At 39.6% G+C, this 23373-nt stretch overlaps 1 protein-coding gene across 1 annotated transcript in view; it reads left to right on the top strand.

Moving 5' to 3' along the window:
• Nucleotides 1–23373, top strand: part of LOC133619868 (A disintegrin and metalloproteinase with thrombospondin motifs 3-like) — a 48314-nt gene that overhangs the window by 11937 nt on the left and 13004 nt on the right. The window contains exons 3-5 of the mRNA XM_061981141.1: nucleotides 11507–11663; nucleotides 16679–16811; nucleotides 22481–22688. Coding sequence (XP_061837125.1) covers nucleotides 11507–11663; nucleotides 16679–16811; nucleotides 22481–22688 — 498 coding nt within the window. The remainder of the gene's footprint in view (nucleotides 1–11506; nucleotides 11664–16678; nucleotides 16812–22480; nucleotides 22689–23373) is intronic.

Raw genomic sequence — 23373 nt, 5'->3', positions numbered from 1 at the left:
ACCTTTTGAATGCAATTACTGAAATAAATCAAGTTTTTCAAAATATTCTAATTTACTGGCTTTTACCTGTATGTATATATATATATATATATATATATATATATATATATATATATATATATATATATACTTGACTTACTTGACTTGGTGAATTCTAGCTGTAAATATACTCCTCCCCTCTTAACCACGCCCCCACACCTCCCGGAATCCGAGGTCTCAAGGTTGGCAAGTATGCCAATACTTCCTACAACTCGTATTTTTTTGTGATAGAGTGATTGGAGCACATACGGTACTTGTTGGTCACAAAAAAACATTCATGAAGTTTGGTTCTTTTATGAATTTATTATGAGTCTACTGTAGGGCTGGGCGATATATCAATACATGCGATATATCGCGGGTTTGTCTCTGTGCGATATAGAAAATGACTATATCGTGATATCGGAGTATACGTTCTCACGCAGTTGCTTTTAGCTGCGGGCATTACACTACAGGCTCTCCTCGCTCTCTCCTTCTCACAGACAGACAAGCGCACCTTCTTACACACGTCACATACTGTCACGACATACGTCACATATGTATACGCCCTCCCCGAGCAGAGAGGTAGCAGCATGGCTAACGTTAGCTGTGATGCTAGCGGAGTGGTGCGAGCGCTAATACAAGAGAAAGAAGGTGCGAATCTGGTAACAAATGGAGGAATAATTAATTCCCAAGAAAAACAGCAGGGGGTCCATCGTCTGGCGGTGGTTTGGCTTCAAGTGGGAATATGTCGAACAGACAACCGTATTTTGTCAAGTGTGGGGAGAAAGCGTTGCTATAAAAAGTAGCATTACTGCTGTAACAAACAGTTCAGGGTGTCCCAAGTTACCGGAGTGTGTTAGGTAAGGAGGAGGAGTTTTGTCCCTCCAGAGTTGTTGCTGTAGGGCTGTGACGTAGGGTGTGTGTGGTTGTGGAAGGAGGTGTGTGATGTTGACATTAAAGAAGCGGTGGCTACCGAACCTGCTCTAATGTCTCCCGTTTATTATTTTATTAGATAAGTGCACTGTATAGGCCAGGGGTCGGCAACACAAAATGTTGAAAGAGCCTTATTGGACCAAAAATACAAAAACAAATCTGTCTGGAGCCGCAAAAAATTAAAAGCCATATTACATATAGATAGTGTGTTATATGATATAAATTGAATTAAGAGGACTTATAGGAAACTAAATGACCTCAAATATAGCTACAAATGAGGCATAATGATGCAATATGTACATATAGCTAGCCTAAATAGCATGTTAGCATCGAGTAGCTTGCAGTCATACAGTGACCAAATATGTCTAATTAGCACTCCACACAAGTCAATAACATCAACAAAACTCACCTTTCATGCACAACATTAAGTTTGGTGGACAAAATGAGACAGAAAAAGAAGTGGCATAAAACACGTCCTAGAAAGTCGGAGAAAGTTATACATGTAAACAAACTACAGTGAGTTCAAGGACCACCAAAATTAGTAGGACAAAACGGCGCTTGCCAAATACTCGAATCAGTGAAGCATGTTTAATATAAACAGTGTGCTTTGTAACAATTAGGGAGGTTTGTGTCATGTTTGTCCTCCTACAGAAACCATATTAAAACAAAAAATTGATGTTTTTCCCCTCATCTTTTTCCATTTTTCATACATTTTTGAAAAAGCTCCAGAGAGCCACTAGGGCGGCGCTAAAGAGCCGCATGCGGCTCTAGAGCCACGGGTTGCCGACCCCTGGTATAGGCGAACCCAGGACACTCGGCTACACTGCTAATATGTAGCATCATTTGAAAAGTCACCTGCTAGAGAATGAAGAGTGCTTACTCCGCATGTCAACATCTCCATTCAGTGCCACACGCCCACACCATCAAAATGCAGAGGCAAACATTTCCAGATCAACACCGTATGAAAAAAATAGTGATTTTTTTAGTTGTGATTTCCTTCTCTGCATGAAAGTTTAAAAATAGCATATATTAATGCAGTATGAAGAAGAATGTTTTAATGTAGACACATAGAATCATCATACTGCTGTTTGAACATCAAATATGTTGTCTTTGTAGCATATTCAACTGAATATGGGTTGAAAATGATTCGCAAATCATTGTATTCCGTTTATATTTACATCTAACACAACTTCCCAACTCATATGGAAACGGGGTTAGTAGAAGTTTAGGATAAATGAAATGGGATCGTGTTCCTGTTAGCATCTATTCGGCAGGTCTGAAAGTACGACGGGATTATTTTACACTGAGCTTGGCTTTTTTTTTTCAATAAGCAATCAGGAGGAGACACGGCGCAATCTGCGAGTGGAAAATTACATTGATGGATCAGTGGAAACTGAATTGTTTCGATCCGCAGGCACGCATCACACGTCTAGACCTTTGCCTGATTGTATATTCGACCTCTGACCCATTTTGATGTCGCAATCATAAAACCTGCATTAAGCGTACAAGCGACATAACAATGCCATGTTGCCTTGCGTATATAAGTTAATAGGGGTGTTAGTATGTAGCCTAGCGGGAGCCCACAGGCAGAACGGGATTTGATTGTGTCACTCGATAAGAAATAATGCATTCATATGTTTAATGTGTTCCAATATGTACGGTGTGTTTGCGTATCGACGCCTGGAAGTCGGCTGCTTGATAAAGCAGGTCGATGAGAATTCAAATCAAATCAGAGCCTCTCAAGAGTCAGGAGTCAATATGGAGAGGAGAGGGGAAGCCATATTTCACGTCCAATTTCAATGTCCTTCATTATGCGCATTTTACACTTGACACATTTTCATTTAGGATAAAATTCCGCTACCCAAGTTAGTCATTTTTTCCCTTAAAGGGGAACATTATCACAATTTCAGAAGGGTTAAAACCGTTAAAAATCGGTTCTTATTTTATTTTTCGAAGTTTTTTTTTAAAATTTTACCCATCACGCAATATCCCTAAAAAAAGCTTCAAAGTGCCTGATTTTAACCATCGTTATAAACACCCGTCCATTTTCCTGTGACGTAACACAGTGATGCCAATACAAACAAACATGGCACATAGAACAGCAAGCTATAGCGACATTAGCTCGGATTCAGACTCGGATTTCAGCGGCTTAAGCGAAATTGAAGAAGAAACTGAAGCTATTGAGCCATATCGGTTTGAACCGTATGCAAGCGAAACCGACGAAAACGACACGACAGCCAGCGACACGGAAGAAAGCGAGGACGAATTCGGTGATCGCCTTCTAACCAACGATTGGTATGTGTTTGTTTTTAAGTGTTGTAATGTTTTTAAGCTAAATTATTGGTAAACACAGTTTATGTATAATAATTTACATAAAAACCGCGAGTAATGAATAAAGTTTTCATCAATTAATATATTCTGTAGACATACCCTCATCCGCTCTCTTTTCCTGAAAGCTGATCTGTCCAGTTTTGGAGTTGATGTCGGCAGGCCAGGGAAGCTAGGGTCGATATTCTTCTCTTGATCATCTTCGGTGGCATAAGGGACGGTGTGAGCCAAGACATCCAGGGGGTTTAGCTCGCTCGTCTGCGGGAACAAACTGCCGCCATTGCTTACCGTGCTACCGAGGTCCTTTGTCCCTGAATAGCTCACACACTACGGCAGATTCAATGGGGGTCTGGCGGCAGATTTCTTTGACTTTATCGTTGGAAATGCATCTGCTTTGAGTGTCGCAGGATATCCACACATTCTTGCCATCTCTGTCGTAGCATAGCTTTCGTCGGTAAAGTGTGCGGAACAAACGTCCAATTTCTTGCCACTTTGGCATCTTTGGGCCACTGGTGCAACTTGAATCTGTCCCTGTTCGTGTTGTTACACCCTCCGACAACACACCGACGAGGCATGATGTCTCCAAGGTACGGAAAACAGTCGAAAAAACGGAAAATAACAGAGCTGATTTGATTCGGTGTTTGAGAAAATGGCGGATAGCTTCCCGATGTGACGCCACGTTGTGACGTCATCGCTCCGACAGCGAATAATAGAAAGGCGTTTAATTCGCCAAAATTCACCCATTTAGAGTTCGGAAATCGGTAAAAAAAATATATGGTCTTTTTTCTGCAACATCAAGGTATATATTGACGCTTACTAGAGATGCGCGGATAGGCAATTATTTCATCCGCAACCGCATCACAAAAGTCGTCAACCATCCGCATCCACCCGAACTAACATTTAATCAAAACCGCACCCGCCCGTTGTTATATATCTAATATAGACGATGCAAGGCATTAGTGAGGTTATAAAGCTTTTGCCTGTTAAAGAAAGGAGACTGATCCAATGAAGCAGAGACATTCAATGCGTGCCACGCTGTCACGGCCCAGACGCACACCAGTGCGCAATCATCTGGGAGCCGCGCTGAGCGCACCTACAAGCGCGCTCGCGCCACTCAAACTGCTGCAGGCAGCTGCGTTCTATCTTGTTTTAACATCCTGTGGCACTCTTCTGGGATCACGGCGGACGAAACTGCTCATGCTCAGGGTGTTTGTGGAGGTTTGGGGTTTTGCACAAATGTGATGCACCATGTTAGATGTCCCGGTTTTGTGACTGTCGTAGACATAAACAGCGTCGCAGCTCTTGCAAATCACGTAGCCAGCATTACTATCATCCTGAATTACAACCTCATAAAAACGAGTCCACGCTGAACTTTTCTGGCCTTTTTTTCCCCTGGTCTTTAGTATTCCCTTTTTTAGTTTGTTGCATACCACGTTTGCTGCCGGCGTTGCCATCTCTTTTTTTTCTTCTTCTTCTGTTGTGGCATATGCTGCAGGTGCCTGCTCGTTTTTCGTATGTGGGTAACAACATTTAACTATGTATATATATTTCCGAATTGGTTTAACTGCCACCCGCCTGAATCTATTTAAAATCTAATTTTTTTTTAATTTCAACTGCCCGACCCGACCCGCGGATAAAATCTAATTTTTTTTTATTTCAACCGCCCGACCCGCGGATAATCCGCGGACTCCGCGGTTGTGTCCGCAAACCGCGCATCTCTAACGCTTACATAGGTCTGGTGATAATGTTCCCCTTTAAAGAAGAACTGCATTTTTTGGGGGAGGGGGATTGAGTGTATCATTCAGAATCTTGATGAAAGATATTTTTGTATGCATTCCAACTCGTATCCCAATCACAAAACCTCCATCATCATTTTATATACGCGCTGTGAGTATACAGTTTACATACACTTGTAAAGAACATAATGTCATGGCTGTCTTGAGTTTCCAATCATTTCTACAACTCTTATTTTTTTGTGATAGAGTGATTGGAGCATAATACCCAGCAATATGTTTGGAGGAAAAAAGGGTACACCAAACCTACCGTCAAGCATGGTGATGGTAGTATTATGCTCTGGGCCTGTTTTGCTGCCAATGGAACTGGTGCTTTACAGAGAGTAAATGGGACAATGAAAAAGGAGGATTACCTCCAAATTCTTCAGGACAACCTAAAATCATCAGCCCGGACGTTGGGTTTGGGCGCGGTTGGGTGTTCCAACAGGACAATGACCCCAAACACAAGTCAAAAGTAGTAAAGGAATGGCTAAATCAAGCTAGAATTAAGGTTATTCCCAAAGTCCTGACTTAAACGTGTGGACAATGCTGAAGAAACAAGTCCATGTCAGAAAACCAACAAATTTAGCTGACCTGCACCAATTTTGTCAAAAGTTTGGTTCTTTTATGAATTTATTATGGGTCTACTGAAAATGTGAGCAAATGTGCTGGGTCAAAAATATACATACAGCAATGTTAATATTTGCTTACATGTCCCTTGGCAAGTTTCACTGCAATAAGGCGCTTTTGGTAGCCATCCACAAGCTTCTGCTTGAATTTCTGACCACTCCTCTTGACAAAATTGGTGCAGTTCAGCTAAATGTGTTGGTTTTCTGACATGGACTTGTTTCTTCAGCATTGTCCACACGTTTAAGTCAGGACTTTGGGAAAAACCTTAATTCTAGCCTGATTTAGCCATTCCTTTACAACTTTTGACGTGTGTTTGGGGTCATTGTCCTGTTGGAACACCCAACTGCGCCCAAGACCCAACCTCCGGACTGATGATTTTAGCTTGTCCTGAAGAATTTCGAGGTAATCCTCCTTTTTCATTGTCCCATTTACTCTCTGTAAAGCACCAGTTCCATTGGCCGCAAAACAGGCCCAGAGCATAATACTACCATCACCATGCTTGACGGTAGGTATGGTGTTCCTGGGATTAAAGGCCTTACCTTTTCTCCTCCAAACATATTGCTGGGTATTGTGGCCAAACAGCTCAATTTTTGTTTTATCTGACATCACATGGACAAAGGTAAGACCTTCAGGAGGAAAGTTCTGTGGTCAGATGAAACAAAAATTGAGCTGTTTGGCCAAATATTGACTGTGTGTATACTTTTGACCCAGCAGATTTGCTCACATTTCTATAATAAATTCATAAAAGAACCAAACTACATGAATTTTTTTTGTGATCAACAAGTATGTGCTCCAATCACTCTATCACAAAAAAATAAGAGTTGTAGAAATGATTGGAAACTCAAGACAGCCACGACTGCATATATTTTTTAAAAAGAGAGCTCTGATATGCACGACACAAATTTGGCTCTCCGGAAGTTCTGAACAATATTTGTACAGGACTTAAAAAAACATCATATTCCCCTGATAACCAGCGTCCTCTGTAGTGGACATTTGTCACAGCTACAAATTCTCGGGATGAAATAGTCCTCTTATGCGCGGCAAAAATGTCCACTGCAGAGGACGTTGGCTCTCAGGACGATATGGAGGAAAGTTCTGTGGTGAGGTGAAACAAAAAATGAGCTGTTTGGCCACAGTACCCAGCAATTTTCCGGACTATATTTTAGGATTTTTTTTCCCCCATATATTAGCCGAACCGGACTATAAGCAGCAGATATATGCGTTGTGAAATTAGTTATTTAATCAGAAATGTTTTGTAAATGTTTATTTATTTACCCTAATTGTTTCCAAACGTTATCTGTAGCACGGCAGTAAAACGGATGATCAAACAAAACAGAAGTCATCGTCATGGACCCACTGGCTGCTCTCCAGTCAGCTAACAAGACTGGTGGTTTTAATGAGGAATTTGTGAAACTGAAACAATACAAAAAGAATGCCATTGTAAGTTAATAAGACTTAATAACACAGACACTCGCAAAAAGTGTTAGCATATATAGCTCATAGCATGTACAAATATGCATGAAAGCACTCCTACAGACATCTCACATGGGACGGTTTAGTAAGTATAAACAGTTTTAGTTGTATTGGAAAACTTACAAACATTGCTTGGAGTGACAAATGAAGAATTCATACGTGTAGAAACGCTATGGACGGCTAGGAGACTGAACAGCCCTCTATTTCCGGTTGAAAGCATTAAATGGAAGGACACTGCAGCACCTGCAGTGAGCGAACTCATCCATAACATAGCGCCATAGCACAAACAATACCTTCTCAGTGTATTTTCATGTTTGGTTTTTTACACAATTTTTTATTATGGCCGCCAGCAAAGAAAAATCCATAAATTAGCCGCACCGTCTTATAAGCCGCAGGGTTCAAAGTAGCGGCTTATAGTCCGAAATGTACGGTATGTAATGTCGCAACAGGGTACATTCATAATAACATGTAATATTTATGTATTTTGTTCATTTAAAGCATACAGCGACGTATTAATTTGACAGACATAGATAGGCTCCAGCACCACCCGCGACCCCGAAAGGGACAAGCGGTAGGAAATGGATGGATGGATGGATATTAAAACATTCACTTTGTCCTTCAACAACATCACTATCAATTGTCAGAATAATTGTATCTAAGTTATCACAAAACTTTGTGTTTCAATAAGTTCCCGGCGAGCAGACAAAAGCTGTCTTTGATCCTACTAAGCAGAAGGCTTGTAAAACTCCACTGTGTAGGATGGGAAGCAACATGAAGGTGTTCTGTTTCTTTCATGTATTGTAATCAACAGAAAGAGATGTTCTTAACCCAAGAACTACAAAAGCGGAGAGGAAGCAGGACCAGACTCCCCTACAGGCGACCTTTTCTGTGAACTCTTTTACGACCTTGTTGTAATCAAAGGCGATGGCTGTTTACGACCCACGTCCCTTAGAAACAGCTGTTGCCATGTAATCAGGGAAAGTCCAAATAAAAGAGGTGGCGTACAATCTTTCGCCAGAGCATGCTGGAGACTGTACAAGAGTACAGCTCAGACGTTTCTCCTCAAATTGAGCCAAATTTAATTTTGTCTCTTTGTAATTCGTTGCTTCTTGTCTTGTTTAATATCAATCAATCAATGTTTATTTATATAGCCCTAAATCACAAGTGTCTCAAAGGGCCGCACAAGCCACAACGACATCCTCGGTACAGAGCCCACATAAGGGCAAGGAAAAACTCACCCCAGTAATAGATGTCATCAGTGTTTGAACATGACTTCATGAGAGCCAACAATAATTACTTTACAAAACATTATATTTTTTAGCCTGAATATACAGAACATAAACTACACATTATAGAAGCTTAGTGATAAGCAGATCCAGCAAGTAGTAGTATTGCTAAGTGCTAACTAAGAAATACAAACTATGACCCTAATAAAACAATCACTTACTGTACGATGTCTGCTCTCACTGGGATATCGACTGATGGGGATGTTTATATCTTCCCGTTTAGATGAAGAATTCATCATAATCCTCATGCAGGTTAAAAAAAAAAAAGTTGTGTGTGCACACTTTCGGGTAAAATTCGGATGTAAAGGTTGACCAGCTTCTGGGTTTATGGCCACATTCTTCTACTGTGCAAGTGAGAGGCATTATTTATAATCTAGAGTCGCCAAATCAGAGGCAAAATCAAGTCATAAAAACGGGGTCCCACAGTCAATTTGTGGGGTGCCACTTTTTTGTAACTGTTTTGAAAACAAATGATACATGTACGCATTATTTTGTTATATCTCACATTTTATATTGTGTTTTGGAAAAAGGTTGTCATAAACGTTAATTCATTAAAAAAAATAAAAATACAAAAGAAAACCCATTTTTATGCACATGTAAATTTCATCGGTTTTAAACGTTCATTCACTTTCTTCTTTCCTTCACGGATCTAAACTTTACCGCTGCCGGTATTTCATTCTATATTTTTTTTGTAATATTTTCAGAATGTGTTTGTTCTATTTTTTGGCCAAAGTAAGACAAAGAAAACAATCTGAAGTTGTCTTTAATTTTTAATGTTTTATGCCATGATTTTGATAGTCCGGCCCGCGTGTGCACAGATTTTCCTTCATGCGGCCCCTGAGCTAAAATTAGTTTGACACCCTTGCGTTAACTCGTTATCATCACAACTTTAGTTGAAATTTCTATTTTCAATTGTTACTCACACAACTAACTTAATGTCACATTTTAGATTCTAAACCGATTCATCACCTGCTCAGTGGCCTTGTGGTTAGAGTGTCCACCCTGAAATCGGTAGGTTGTGAGTTCAAAGACTATAAAAATGGGAGCCATTACCTCCCCGCTTGGCACTCAGCATCAAGGGTTGGAATTGGGGGTTAAATCGCCAAAAATGATTCCCGAGCGTGGCCACTACTGCTGCTCACTGCTCCCCTCACCTCCCAGGCTGGTGGAACAAGGGGATTGGTCAAATGCAGAGGACACATTTCACCACACATAGTGTGTGTGTGACAATCATTGGTACTTTACCTTTAACTTAATCATAATTTTAAAAAATCAATTAAAAAACGAAAACATTTTATTTTATGAGAATCAGTTTTAAAAATAAATGTTTAGGCCAATTCCTTGCAGCGTTTCTAACTTGTATCCTGTTTTGAAAAAGTTTCAATACAATTATCATGCCAAATAAAAATAAAAATAAAATGTTCTGTCTTGCTTCTGGTGAAGGCGGTCGCATTTTTCTCCGCTCCCTCCTTCCCAGCTTGCTCTCTTCGTTTTGTCTGTCTGAACTTTTTTGAAGCCTCTTTCTTTGCGCTGTCATCAAATCTAAACATCAAACATGGACATGATCAGCTGGACTCTCGACGCAATTGACAAAGTCTTTTCGACTAGGAAAAGAGGTTCGGGGGAGCCTGGCTGCCCTGATGGAACCATTGCTGCGGGGTACATGAGAGACTCCTGGGATAAATGGAGAATCATGTGCCTCTCAGTACTTTCCATCGAGGATGTGGAAGACATCTACCTATTTGGAACCGTGATCGCGGGGCACCTGCTGATTGGGCTGGGCATTGCTCTGGTGTATCGTCAAATTCGGAAGACGATGGCAGCCACTCAAGGAGCCCAAAGGCTTTTCGTCGCAATGGAAGGATTATGTCGGGCTGTGGGAACGCAGACTGCGGCGATTTCTGATCTGAATTGCAAGATGGATCACATCATGGAGAAGTTTGCTGAGAAGGAGAATTGAATTGAATTTGAGAGAAAACCAGCATGGACAATAGGGCAGGCAAGTCATTGTTTTCTGTCTGCTCGAAGAAAAACAACATCCTAATCTACGATTTGACTCCCTCGAATGGCCTTGACGCTGTGTTATCAGGAACAGGCTGCTCTGAAAAACTCCCCCGAGGACTCCTCAACGATGGACGCTTTTGACCTCCCTTTTTCTCAACAAGCACCTGGTGTCGAACTTTGAGATCGGCCCCAGGCCACAAAAACACTTCAACATCACACCCAAGTTGATTGGGCATACACGCACGCACCCACCCACCCCTTTCCCAACCACCGCCTTCACCCCTGCTTGTTTGCTCCAACTCCCCCTCCCTCTGTTGCGAGTTTGTTGTGACTAAATGTAACGTGTTTATGTTTGCATTGCAAATGAGGTTTTTTCCCTTGGACTCAGTCTGGACCCCCTCTTGCGGATCCAGCCTTTGACTGATATTTTTTTACTCTCCCCCCTTTCCCAATATCACCTTTTTCTCACCTTTTTTTAAGGAGTGCTGTAAAAATGGCTGCCCCGTCGGCGGTCTTGTCTTGTCTCCCTGTAACGTATGTCTGCTCTTAGTGGGACTGTGCCGAAATTATACTTTTCAGTTCTTATGTGTCTTGTGCATGTTAAGAATTGACAATAAATCATCTTGAATCTTGAAATAACTCGCTGCGAGAATCGGTTTGAATCGGGAATCGATTCTGAATCGAATTGCTGTTCAAACGAATCGGTACACCCCGAATAATGCCACACTCTCATTATTTAAGTTTTAAAAAATGAAGTTGTGTACGAGTTATATACATTTCTAGTCGGTTATCGCTAACGTCTAATCAACACCTCGTACTATAATTATAGTATTAACTTTATGTACTTTATAGGGGTGGACAAAAACATCGATTCACATACAAAATGTTATTCATCCCGACTCTAAATGGATTGAGATGTGTCGTACCAAACCAAATGAGGCATGAATCAAGCTTGTTGTGAACCTAACGACATCGTTTCCTGCCTCTTGAAAAAAGGAAATTGTCTTAAGGGACTATTTGGGTCTGATCAAATACAAATGTGCCTCTCTTGCTGTCCTTCAGATTATACCTAAGGACAACGAGACCCGCTCCACTCTAATGTACAAGTACATCATCCACGAGGACTCGGTGCCCGTCAACAACAACAATGTCCTCCAGGAAGACACGTACGAGTGGGCCCTCAAGAGCTGGTCTCCGTGCTCCAAGCCGTGCGGCGGAGGTAAAACAAACATGAAGGTTGAAGAATAGACGCTGATGGAGTGTGCGTGTGTGTGTGTGTTTGTGTGTGTGTGTGTGTGTGCGTTCTGGCAATGCTTACTTAATGGGGACATCGCTCTGTTTACACAGTCACCTTTAGGGGACCTTTGACGGTATGGGGACAAAAAAACAGGTCCCCTAAAGGGAAACCTTTTTAAATGATAGTCAGATCCGTTCTGAAGATGCCTAAGTGATTTGTAAGCTTTGTAGATAGTAGATTACATACAAACCCCGTTTCCATATGAGTTGGGAAATTGTGTTAGATGTAAATATAAACGGAATACAATGATTTGCAAATCATTTTCAACCCATATTCAGTTGAATATGCCACAAAGACAACATATTTGATGTTCAAACTGATAAACTTTCTTTTTTTTCTGCAAATAATCATTAACTTTAGAATTTGATGCCAGCAACATGTGACAAAGAAGTTGGGAAAGGTGGCAATAAATACTGATAAAGTTGAGGAATGCTCATCAAACACTTATTTGGAACATCCCACAGGTGAACAGGCAAATTGGGAACAGGTGGGTGCCATGATTGGGTATAAAAGTAGATTCCATGAAATGCTCAGTCATTCACAAACAAGGATGGGGTGAGGGTTACCATTTTGTCAACAAATTGTTGAACAGTTTAAGAAAAACCTTTCTCAACCAGCTATTGCAAAGAATTTAGGGATTTCACCATCTACGGTCCGTAATATCATCAAAGGGTTCAGAGAACCTGGAGAAATCACTGCACGTAAGCAGCTAAGCCCGTGACCTTCGATCCCTCAGGCTGTACTGCATCAACAAGCGACATCAGTGTGTAAAGGATATCACCACATGGGCTCAGGAACACTTCAGAGACCCACTGTCAGTAATTACAGTTGGTCGCTACATCTGTAAGTGCAAGTTAAAACTCTCCTATGCAAGGCGAAAACTGTTTATCAACAACACCCAGAAACGCCGTCGGCTTCGTTGGGCCTGAGCTCATCTAAGATGGACTGATACAAAGTGGAAAAGTGTTCTGTGGTCTGACGAGTCCACATTTCAAATTGTTTTTGGAAACTGTGGACGTCGTCAAAGAGGAAAAGAACCATCCGGATTGTTATAGGCGCAAAGTTGAAAAGCCAGCATCTGTGATGGTATGGGGGTGTATTAGTGCCCAAGACATGGGTAACTTACACATCTGTGAAGGCACCATTAATGCTGAAAGGTACATACAGGTTTTGGAGCAACATATGTTGCCATCCAAGCAATGTTACCATGGACGCCCCTGCTTATTTCAGCAAGACAATGCCAAGTCACGTGTTACATCAACGTGGCTTCATAGTAAAAGAGTGCGGGTACTAGACTGGCCTGCCTGTAGTCCAGACCTGTCTCTCATTGAAAATGTGTGGCGCATTATGAAGCCTAAAATACCACAACGCAGACCCCCGGACTGTTGAACAACTTAAGCTGTACATCAAGCAAGAATGGGAAAGAATTCCACCTGAGAAGCTTAAAAAATGTGTCTTCTCAGTTCCCAAACGTTTACTGAGTGTTGTTAAAAGGAAAGGCCATGTAACACAGAGGTGAACATGCCCTTTCCCAACTACTTTAGCACGTGTTGCAGCCATGAAATTCTTAGTTAATTATTATTTGCAAAAAAATAAATAACGTTTATGAGTTTGAACATCAAATATGTTGTCTTTGTAGCATATTCAACTGAATATGGGTTGAAAAGGATTTGCAAATCATTGTATTCCGTTTATATTTACATCTAACACAATTTCCCAACTCATATGGAAACGGGGTTTGTAAATAGTAGGGTAAATAGTAGATTAAGAGATAATCAGCAAGACTGGTTAAGTAGAACAGTTGTTTATGTTTATAAAAGTTTAAATGAGTTTGTATTTTATTTCTGTGGTTTAAGGTAAGATAAGATAATCCTTTATCATCAGTGTCCGTCATGTCCTCATGTGTCATGTCTTTTTATTTTTTTCGGACTATAATGTGCAATAATGTTATATGTGTATATATATATATATATATATATATATATATATATATATATATATATATATATATATATATATATATATATATATATATATATATATATATATATATATATATATATTTATATGCATATGTATGGATATGTGCATGTGTGTGGATATATACATATATATAGATTAATATCTTCTTCTTTTTTACTATTTACATTACTAATTTATTGTGTATGCACCTTAGGGGATCTGCTCCAATTTCGTTGTTCTTTGAATCTGTTCACTGTAATAATGACAATAAAACTATATTCTATTCTATTCCATTGATTCCACAACAGGGAAATTTGGGTTACTTTGTTTACGTGTTTCAAATATTGGTAAACGAGAAAATTAATTTTCTTGGAAAGTGCAACATCTGTTATCCTGGCATTAATAGTACTGTGATTCTGTAGTGCAGTGGTTCTCAAATGGGGGTACGCGTACCCCCGGGGGTACTTGAAGCTATGCCAAGGGGTACGTGAGGTTTTTTTTTAAATATTCTAAAAATAGCAACAATTCAAAAATCCTTTATAAATATATTTATTGAATAATACTTCAACAAAATATGAATGTAAGTTCATAAACTGAACATCAAATCAAGTAGGCATTCCATTCATTACAATGCAACAATTCAATATTCAGTGTTGACAGCTAGATTTTTTTGTGGACATGTTCCATAAATATCATACTTGCCAACCCTCCCGGATTTTCCGGGAGACTCCCGAAATTCAGCGCCTCTCCCGAAAACCTCCCGGGACAAATTTTCTCCCGAAAATATCCCAAAATTCAGGCGGATTAAGGTCCATGAGGACCTGAGTCCGCTAACCCACAATATAAACAGCATACCTGCCCAATGACGTTATAACTCTAGAATGATGGAGGGCGAGTTCTTGGTTTCTTAAGTGGGTTTATTTTTAGGCAGTTTCATTAACGTCCTCCCAGCGCGGCAACAACACACAACAACAGCAGTCACGTTTTTGTATACCGTAAAGCAGTTCGTCTGCCGTAAACAGCAATGTTGTGACACTCTTAAACAGGACAATACTGCCATCTAGTGCATTTGATGAAAGCACTTTTGTGCGTGCCACACATCAATGCATAATCAGAGGGTGTTCAGCATGGTTCGAAAAATAGTGACAGAGAATAGAACAAGGATGGACAATTCAACCCTTAACTCAACAATGAGTAGATGAGTGTTATGTGTGTGTATACGTGTAAATAAATGAACACTGAAATTCAAGTATTTATTTTATATATATATATATATATATATATATATATATATATATATATATATATATATATATATATATATATATATATATATATATATATATATATATATGTATAATATATATATATATATATATCTATATATATATATATATATATATTTATATATATATACATAAAATAATATATATATATATATATATATATATATATATATATATATATATATATATATATATAGCTAGAATTCACTGAAGGTCAAGTATTTCTATATAATATATATATATTGTATATATATGTATTTATATATATATATATATATATATATATATATATATATATATATATATATATATATATATATATATATATATATGAAATACTTCCATCCATCCATTTTCTACCGCTTATTCCCTTTGGGGTCGCAGGGGGCGCTGGAGCCTATCTCAGCTACAATCGTACACCCTGGACAAGGGACTTGGTGAATTCTAGCTGTAAATATACTCCTCCCCTTTTAGCGACGCCCCCAACCACGCCCCCGTCCCACCCCGACCACGCCCACCCCCTCCCCCCACCTCCCGAAATCAGAGGTCTCAAGGTTGGCAAGTATGATAAATATTGATGTTAAAAATGTCTTTTTTTGTGAAGAAATGTTTAGAATTAAGTTCATGAATCCAGATGGATCTCTATTACAATCCCCAAAGAGGGCACTTTAAGTTGATGATTACTTCTATGTGTAGAAATCTTTATTTATAATTGAATCATTTATTTTTCAACAAGTTTTTAGTTATTTTTATATCTTTTTTTTCCAAATAGTTCAAGAAAGACCACTACAAATGAGCAATATTTTGCACTGTTAGACAATTCAATAAATCAGAAACTGATGACATAGTGCTGTATTTTACTTCTTTATCTCTTTTTTTCAACCAAAAATGCATTGCTCTGATTAGGGGGTACTTGAATTAAAAAATGGGGTACATCACTGAAAAAAGGTTGAGAACCACTGCTGTATGGTGTCCATCCTTAGTTAAAACTAATGTATTTTTCCCAAAACAAAATCTGGTTTAGTGTTCCTTAGGATGACATTTTCATACAGCATGATTATAAAACATTATTACAATAAAGTATGATTCACATTCAGAATTTTCCATCCTTCTATATATGGTAGTTGGAGTTGCAGACAACTTCATTACTGCTAACTAGCAGTTTTCAGTAATGTCACAGAAGATGCAGGATTTGCTTTAACATTTAAGTGGTGAAACTTCCTATAAGAGGACAGCTGTAGTGCTGTATTCTGAGAATCATGTCATATTTAATTAGAATTTTTATTTTAAATGGTCCTCAGTAGTCACGTACAAATGTGTGTGAATTATGCAAAATTATTTAAATTTGGTCCCCATGAACCATATGAACTCTTTTCCCCCCAGTAAGAATGATCAGCACATTACTTCATCAATCCAGAGATATAAAGATGTGTATGAGCTAACTGGGCAGTGGACATTTTACACCATTTTTGTTATGTCTCCACAACCTGTAGAAAGGGTGGTCCCCCACAAGTGATGATCAAAAACTTGGTCCCCATTCCAAATGATAACCAGTGTGTGTGTGTGTGTGTGTGTGTGTGTTCACGTTGTCCCCATTGTTAAAGTGTGTTCCCAATTACTCTTTATCTTGTATGCTTGTGTTTCCATGCCAACATGATGATCGCTGTGACGCGCCGTCTTTCCTTTAAGGCTTCCAGTACACCAAATACGGCTGCCGGAAGAAAGGCGACACCAAGATGGTCCACAGAGGCTACTGCGATGTGGGCAAGAAGCCCAAACCCATACGTCGGATGTGCAACCTGCAGGACTGCGCGCAGCCCCAGTGAGTGTCCGTGTTTGATGAGATGTCTCGAAAGTGCCGCGCTCGTTACCGCCGATAAGCAAACGATGATTAATTTAAGCTTGTGGAAGACTTACCACCAATCATCGACATGCCAGGCTCTTCCAGGTTTACAATAGTGTTTTATTTTACAATAAAACGCGCAAAGTCTTTTGGGGTGCTTTTCAGCAGTTGTCTTTTTACCAATTGAGCACACGAATGGTTTCTCTCCAGTGTGTCGTCTGTCTCGCTCGCGCTCCACCACCAACTGCCCTCTCAACAAGGGAGTTAGAGCGACAGGTGATTAGATAAGCATGCCCAGCTGGGCCATCCATGCACCTGTCACTGATCTCGAAGCCGGTCCTGGCACACGCCGCTTCGCTGCAGGTCCGCAGGCCACGCCCCCTCCACAAAGCTCATATGGTGGTGCTTGGAGAGTGTTTTCTGAGGTTGTACTTGGTGGAAATAACCACTAGTTTAGACAATAATGGCTGCGTCTTGACTCATTTCAGTGTATATTAAATCAGCTGTACACTGACTACTCTAAAGCATATGCATTGAATGCAATAAAGTGCTTGCTGAGGGTTAGGGAACTATTTAGTTTATTGTAGAGCTGTTTCAGCAACATGGACAGCACCATGGACAGCTCCATGGACTGTGCTTCACTTCTCTTCCTATACCAAAGTAAACATAGTTTTATGTTGTGTTGTTTAAGCTCTATTTACTCCTAGTCAGACTGCACTTTTGTATTTTGTGTCTGGCATTGTCTCCAAAGATGGTGTTTGAGACACATAAAACATATTAAGGAGGTCCTCTGCAGCAGTTAGTGTCCTAAATGTTGGGTTGTTTCATCATTCAAACACCGACAAGTCGGATTTCAAACGGTCCTCCTGGATCACGGGGACGTTTGCCTCGGCTTGTGTCAGCTTCAGCGTGCGCCCACAAACACGCAGGCTGGTGCATTCATCCCACTTTAGACTCATTCCAGCGCCAAAGCTCCTTTGCGCGTTGTGTTGCTTTGCCAGCAAGCTCAGAATGCATTTTCCTTGTGCCTTCTTGCAACGAGCTCCATTTTGTTGGTTTTGTTTGCAGTCTAAAAGACACAAGATTATCAATTTATTTTACAATTCAACCCAAAAGCACACATACTTAGACTTAGACATGGACTTAGACAAACTTTTTATTGATCCACAAGGGAAACTGTTCCACACAGTAGCTCAGTTACAAAGGATGGAAAGGATAATGCACGCAAGGGCACAAAAAGAGGGCGAAAACAAAAGGCATAAAATTGACTAAAAATTTACTATAGTAGCAATAGCAAGGAAAATTGTTCAAGATGCAAAGAAAAATCGACAAATAACTTCAGCTGAAATGCAGGACTCTCTGAAAAATTGTGGTGTGGCTGTTTCAAGGTGCACAATAAGGAGGCGCTTGAAGAAAAATGGGCTGCATGGTCGAGTGGCCAAAAAGCTCAGTTTTGGTCTCATCACTCCAAATTTCTTTGTTCCAGAAGTTTTGAGGCTTGTCTCTGTGCTGTTTGGCGTAATGTAAGCGGGATACTTTGTGACGTTTGCGCAGAAATGGTTTTCTTCTGGCGGCTCGACCATGCAGCCCATTTTTCTTCAAGTGCCTCCTTATTGTGCATCTTAAAACAGCCACACCACAATTTCCTGTATTTCAGCTGAAGTTATTTGTCGATTTTTCTTTGCATCTCGAACAATTTTCCTGGCGGTTGTGGCTGAAATATTTGCTGGTCTACCTGAATCCCTCATTGTCCACTTTTTAATCAGCATTTGAACACTGCTGATTGGCATTCTCAATTCCTTGGATATCTTTTTATACCCCTTTCTTGTTGTATGCAGTTCAACTACCTTTTCTCGCAGATCCTTTGACAATTATTTTGCCTTTGTAAATTATTGTTTCCATAATTGTTTTAAGTTGTATTATATTATCTGAAAGGGAAGTTATGTAGTGCTAGTTCAATATGCATGTGTAATAATACTAGTAATACTGAGTGAATGACAACTAAATTAGGTTAAGGATCATGAGTTATTATAATTATAATTAACAAATAACTACTTTTTGATTGAAATATGTTTAATTTAATTTAATAATTCATTTATTTAATGTATATATTATTTGTTTACATATTATTTCTATTAGCCAAAGTTGAAGTTATGCAGTGTTTATTGTGTGAATGCTCCAAAGCATTAAACGTCTTCTTCTTCTCCAGATTCAAACAGTTCAAACTTCAAACTGAATCGGGAAAAAACCCAAAGTTTTTCCCGAAATTCCAGGAATTCCGTAATACCATTTCTCAATTCAACATGTTACTACTTAACATTTCTCAAACAGATTTTGAAAAATTCCAACACCAACCATTTCAACTCATTCAGACCATTCAAGTTTTTTACCATTTTCTAAAAAAATTCCCGCTCTTCCCAAAATTCCCAATTTTTGCAGTAACTCCCATTGAAATCAATGGGACATTCTTCAAAGTTCCACAACTCCCACATGTTTCATTTGCTTAGGAATTGTGTGCTCTACTTCAACAATTCTAAAAAAAATTCCCGGATTTCCCATAATTCCTTATTTTCTTTTGCATTTTCCCCATTCGAAATTAATTGGCCATTTTTCAAACGTCCACAATTGCCACATTCTTCAACCCATTCAAACCATTCCACCTTCAACACATTCAACTCATCCTGGACATTCAAACTACTATTTTTCCACATTCAACAAATTTCCAGGAATTCCAGTTTTTTTGGTAACCTATTTCCACCCTTAAGTTCGACTACTCCTTTCACATGTTTGGCCTATTTCAATCGTTCCACCGTCAAAACACTCCTCAAAAATCAAGTTTGTTAAGGAACTAGAAAAATTCCCAGTTTTCCCGAAATTCCAGGAATTTCTCAATTAAAAACTGTTACTAATTCAACATTTCTTGACCGATTTAAACAATTCCAACGCCAGCCAATTCAACTCATTCAGTACATTCATGCTCCTAATCATTTTCCAAAAAAATCCCACTTTTCCCAAAATTCCCACATTTCCAGGAAGTTCCCATTGAAATGAATGGGACATTTTTCCAAGTTGCACAATTCCCACATTTTTCAACCTATTCAAACCATTCCAACATCAACACATTCCACTCATCCTGAACATTCAAACTAACACTTTCCCAAGTTCCAAACCAAACTCCGGTTTTCCCAGAATTTCAAACTCTGCAACATTCAAACTATTCCAACATTCAAACCATTTCAGCGTTTAAACGATTTCAACATTTCAACCATTTCTACATTCACCCTATATTCCTTTAGCATTTCAGTTCGGCGTCAGCTCTTCAACATTCAAACCGTTCCAACATTCAAACTATTCTTACATTCATACTACATTCTGTCAGCATTTTACTTCAACTTAGCAGCATAGCTCGATTGGTATAGCGGCCGTGCCAGCAACTTGAAGGTTCTGGGTTTGAGCCCCGCTTCTGCCATCCTAGTCACTGCTGTTGTGTCCTTGGGCAAGACACTTCACCCACCCGCTCCCAGTGCCACCCACACTGGTTTAAATGTAACTTAGATATTGGGTTTCACTATGTAAAGCGCTTTGAGTCACTAGAGAAAAGCGCTATATAAATATAATTCACTAATTCACACAACTTCAGCATTGGAGCATTCACGGGCAATTCCTTCAGGAATTGCCTCTTCTAGTTTAATATCAATCTCTAATAACTAATAATTATATTAATTGTGATTTTACTTTAAACTAAATTTAGTTTGATTTAAGTAAATTGTATTCATTTTCACGCTTTTTCTCCAGTGACTCAAAGCACTTTACATTGAGAAACTCGTAAAAGATTCTAAAATTGATGTTGGTAAGCTGCATTCATACCAGTGTGGGTGACACTGGGAGAAAGGTGGGTGAAGTACCTTGCCCGAGGACACAACGACGAAAGCTGGATTCGAACCGGGAACGGTTCGAAGACGGCCACTCTATTATATGAGCCACACCACGCCAAACTTTATAACATTTTGTTTGTACCTGAAAATGTTATTTGATATAGCTTTTGTTTGAATAGGCTCTAATAATAATATATCATTATATTCATTAATAACTAACTGTCATGATACGTGACCCGGATCATGTTTTGTTATGTTCTGTTAGTTTTGGACTCCCTTAGTTCCTGTTTGTGCACCTCTGGGTTTGATTGTTTCCATGGGGATTAATTGGGTTCACCTGCTTCTGGTAAGTGGTCGGCACGCTCAGCTGCTGTCAACCACTAATCAGAGAGCTATTTATTCACCTTGCTCGCCACCCTTAGTCTGGCTTCATCATTTTCTACATGCAACAGTTACTGTACGTTGGTTAAATTCCTTGTGTCTTATGCTTCTTGATTCCTGCGCTAAGTCTCGCCTTAGCTTCCCGTGCGATCGGCCCGCTTTCCTTTTGCTTGTTGTCTGTTTTTGGTATGTGTTTTTGATTTTTGAGGAATAAATCATGTTCCTACCTGCACACATTGTCCGGAGTAGTCCGTCTGCACCCCGGGAGAACGAACCCCGCAGCAAGCTGCGACCCACTAACAATACACCTAATAACTATGTCTGCTCATTCTAATCACCATACGACTAATAATATTTTTAAAAGTATGGTAACACTTTAGTATGGGGAACCCATATTCACCATTATTGTGTTGCTTAACATGCAAATTAGTAACATTTTGGCTCTTAATTAGTCATTATTAAGTACTTATTAATGCCTTATTCTGCATGGCCTTATTATACAACCAGTAAACCATTAACTAAGAGTCTTCCCTCAATAACCTCAGAATTATTGCTTATTAGTTGTTACGATCCGCTGCCCGGATCATAGTTTGTTTATGTTTTCTAGTCACTTGTGTTTTCAGCACCTCTTGAGTTTCGTTTGTTTCTGTTGCCATGACGGCAAATTGCTTACACCTGCCTCTGGTTAGTGTCCGGGACGCGCACCTGTTGCCCGGGCGCTAATCAGAGGGCTATTTAGTCTTTGCCCTGGCCTCACTCGGTCTGGCTTCCTAGTTTGTTCCCATACAACTGATAACGACTACTTAGATTTCATGCTATGCTATTTTTGCCTGCTAGCTCCCATGCTAGTACTTTTGTTTTGCCTTTTGTGCTACGTGCATGTCTTTTGTTTGTTCATCGAATGATTTATATTTTAAATAAATCATTTTCCTACCTGCAAGCTGTGTCCGAAGCCGTCTGCATCCTTGGGAGAACCACACCCGCATCACGATGCGACCAAGTCGTTACATTAGTAACCCTAACCCTAACCCTTATATGTTCCCCTAGTGTCCAAATAACTCTAAATTAAGTATTTGTTACTTATGCGCCACACTGTGAACCCACACCAGACAAGAATGACAAACACATTTCGGGAGAACATCCGCACCGTAACACAACATAAACACAACAGAACAAATACCCAGAATCCCATGCAGCCCTAACTCTTCCGGGCTACATTATACACCCCATCTACCACCAAACCCCGTCCCCCCACACATCAACCCCCCCAACTAATTAATGGTGAATATGTTCCCCATACTAAAGTGTTACCAAAAGTATTATTATTTTTGAATGAATAAACATAAAAAATTAGGTCTTGCTCCATCTCATACCTCACTCCGCTCCATCCAGGTGGATCTCGGACGAGTGGGAACACTGCACCAAAACCTGCGGCGGCCTGGGCTTTCAGATCCGGACGGTCCGCTGCCTGCAGTTCCTCCACGACGGAACCAATCGCTCCATCCACAGCAAATACTGTAGTGGGGAGAAGCCTGAGAGCAGGAGGCTCTGCAACCGAGTGGCCTGCCCTTCTCAGTGGAGGACAGGAGCATGGTCGGAGGTAAGCAAACCAGAATTCTGACCATAAGTAACATCTCCTGAACAAGAAGAAAAACCATAAAGCACACAAAACACATTTTAAAACATACCGCTTCAAAGTTTGTAGACTCTTCCTAATTGAGTAGCTTGAATTTTAGGCTTCATAGTTCAACTTAACTCTTAATAATCCCTTAATTAAAACCCTTGTGTGGTGTTCGGGTCTGTGGGACCCGTTTTCATTTTTTATTAAAAGAAAAATGATACAATTAATTAATTTTTCAAACTGAGACTCACTGACTTTGGCTCATTTTCTGTGAAGGACATATATCAGAATACATATTTAGTAACCACAGACCATACACCCCCCCTACACATTTCTATTACGTATAAGATGTCCGGTTCCACTGGACCCGAGGCTAATAGAAGTGTGGAAATTGATGTTCTGTGTACCACACACACACACACACACACACACACACACACACACACACACACACACACTAATGCATTTATTTAAATGTAGATTGGGGACTGACGAAATTGTAAATGTTTTTAAATATTTTTTTATTGATACAAATGAATAGATAGGTTTTTGTTGGACTGTTCTATTCCTAAAAACACACTAACAAATCAAGTTTGACGAATTATCATTACATTAGTTGAGATTACTATCTTTTTCTTACAGTATATATAGTTATTTCCTCTTT

This window comes from Nerophis lumbriciformis, linkage group LG20 (genome assembly GCF_033978685.3).
Source record: "Nerophis lumbriciformis linkage group LG20, RoL_Nlum_v2.1, whole genome shotgun sequence".
Classification (NCBI taxonomy): Eukaryota; Metazoa; Chordata; class Actinopteri; order Syngnathiformes; family Syngnathidae; genus Nerophis; species Nerophis lumbriciformis.
Note: the sequence above shows the minus strand (reverse complement) of the source record. Positions and strands in the feature narration are given on the sequence as shown.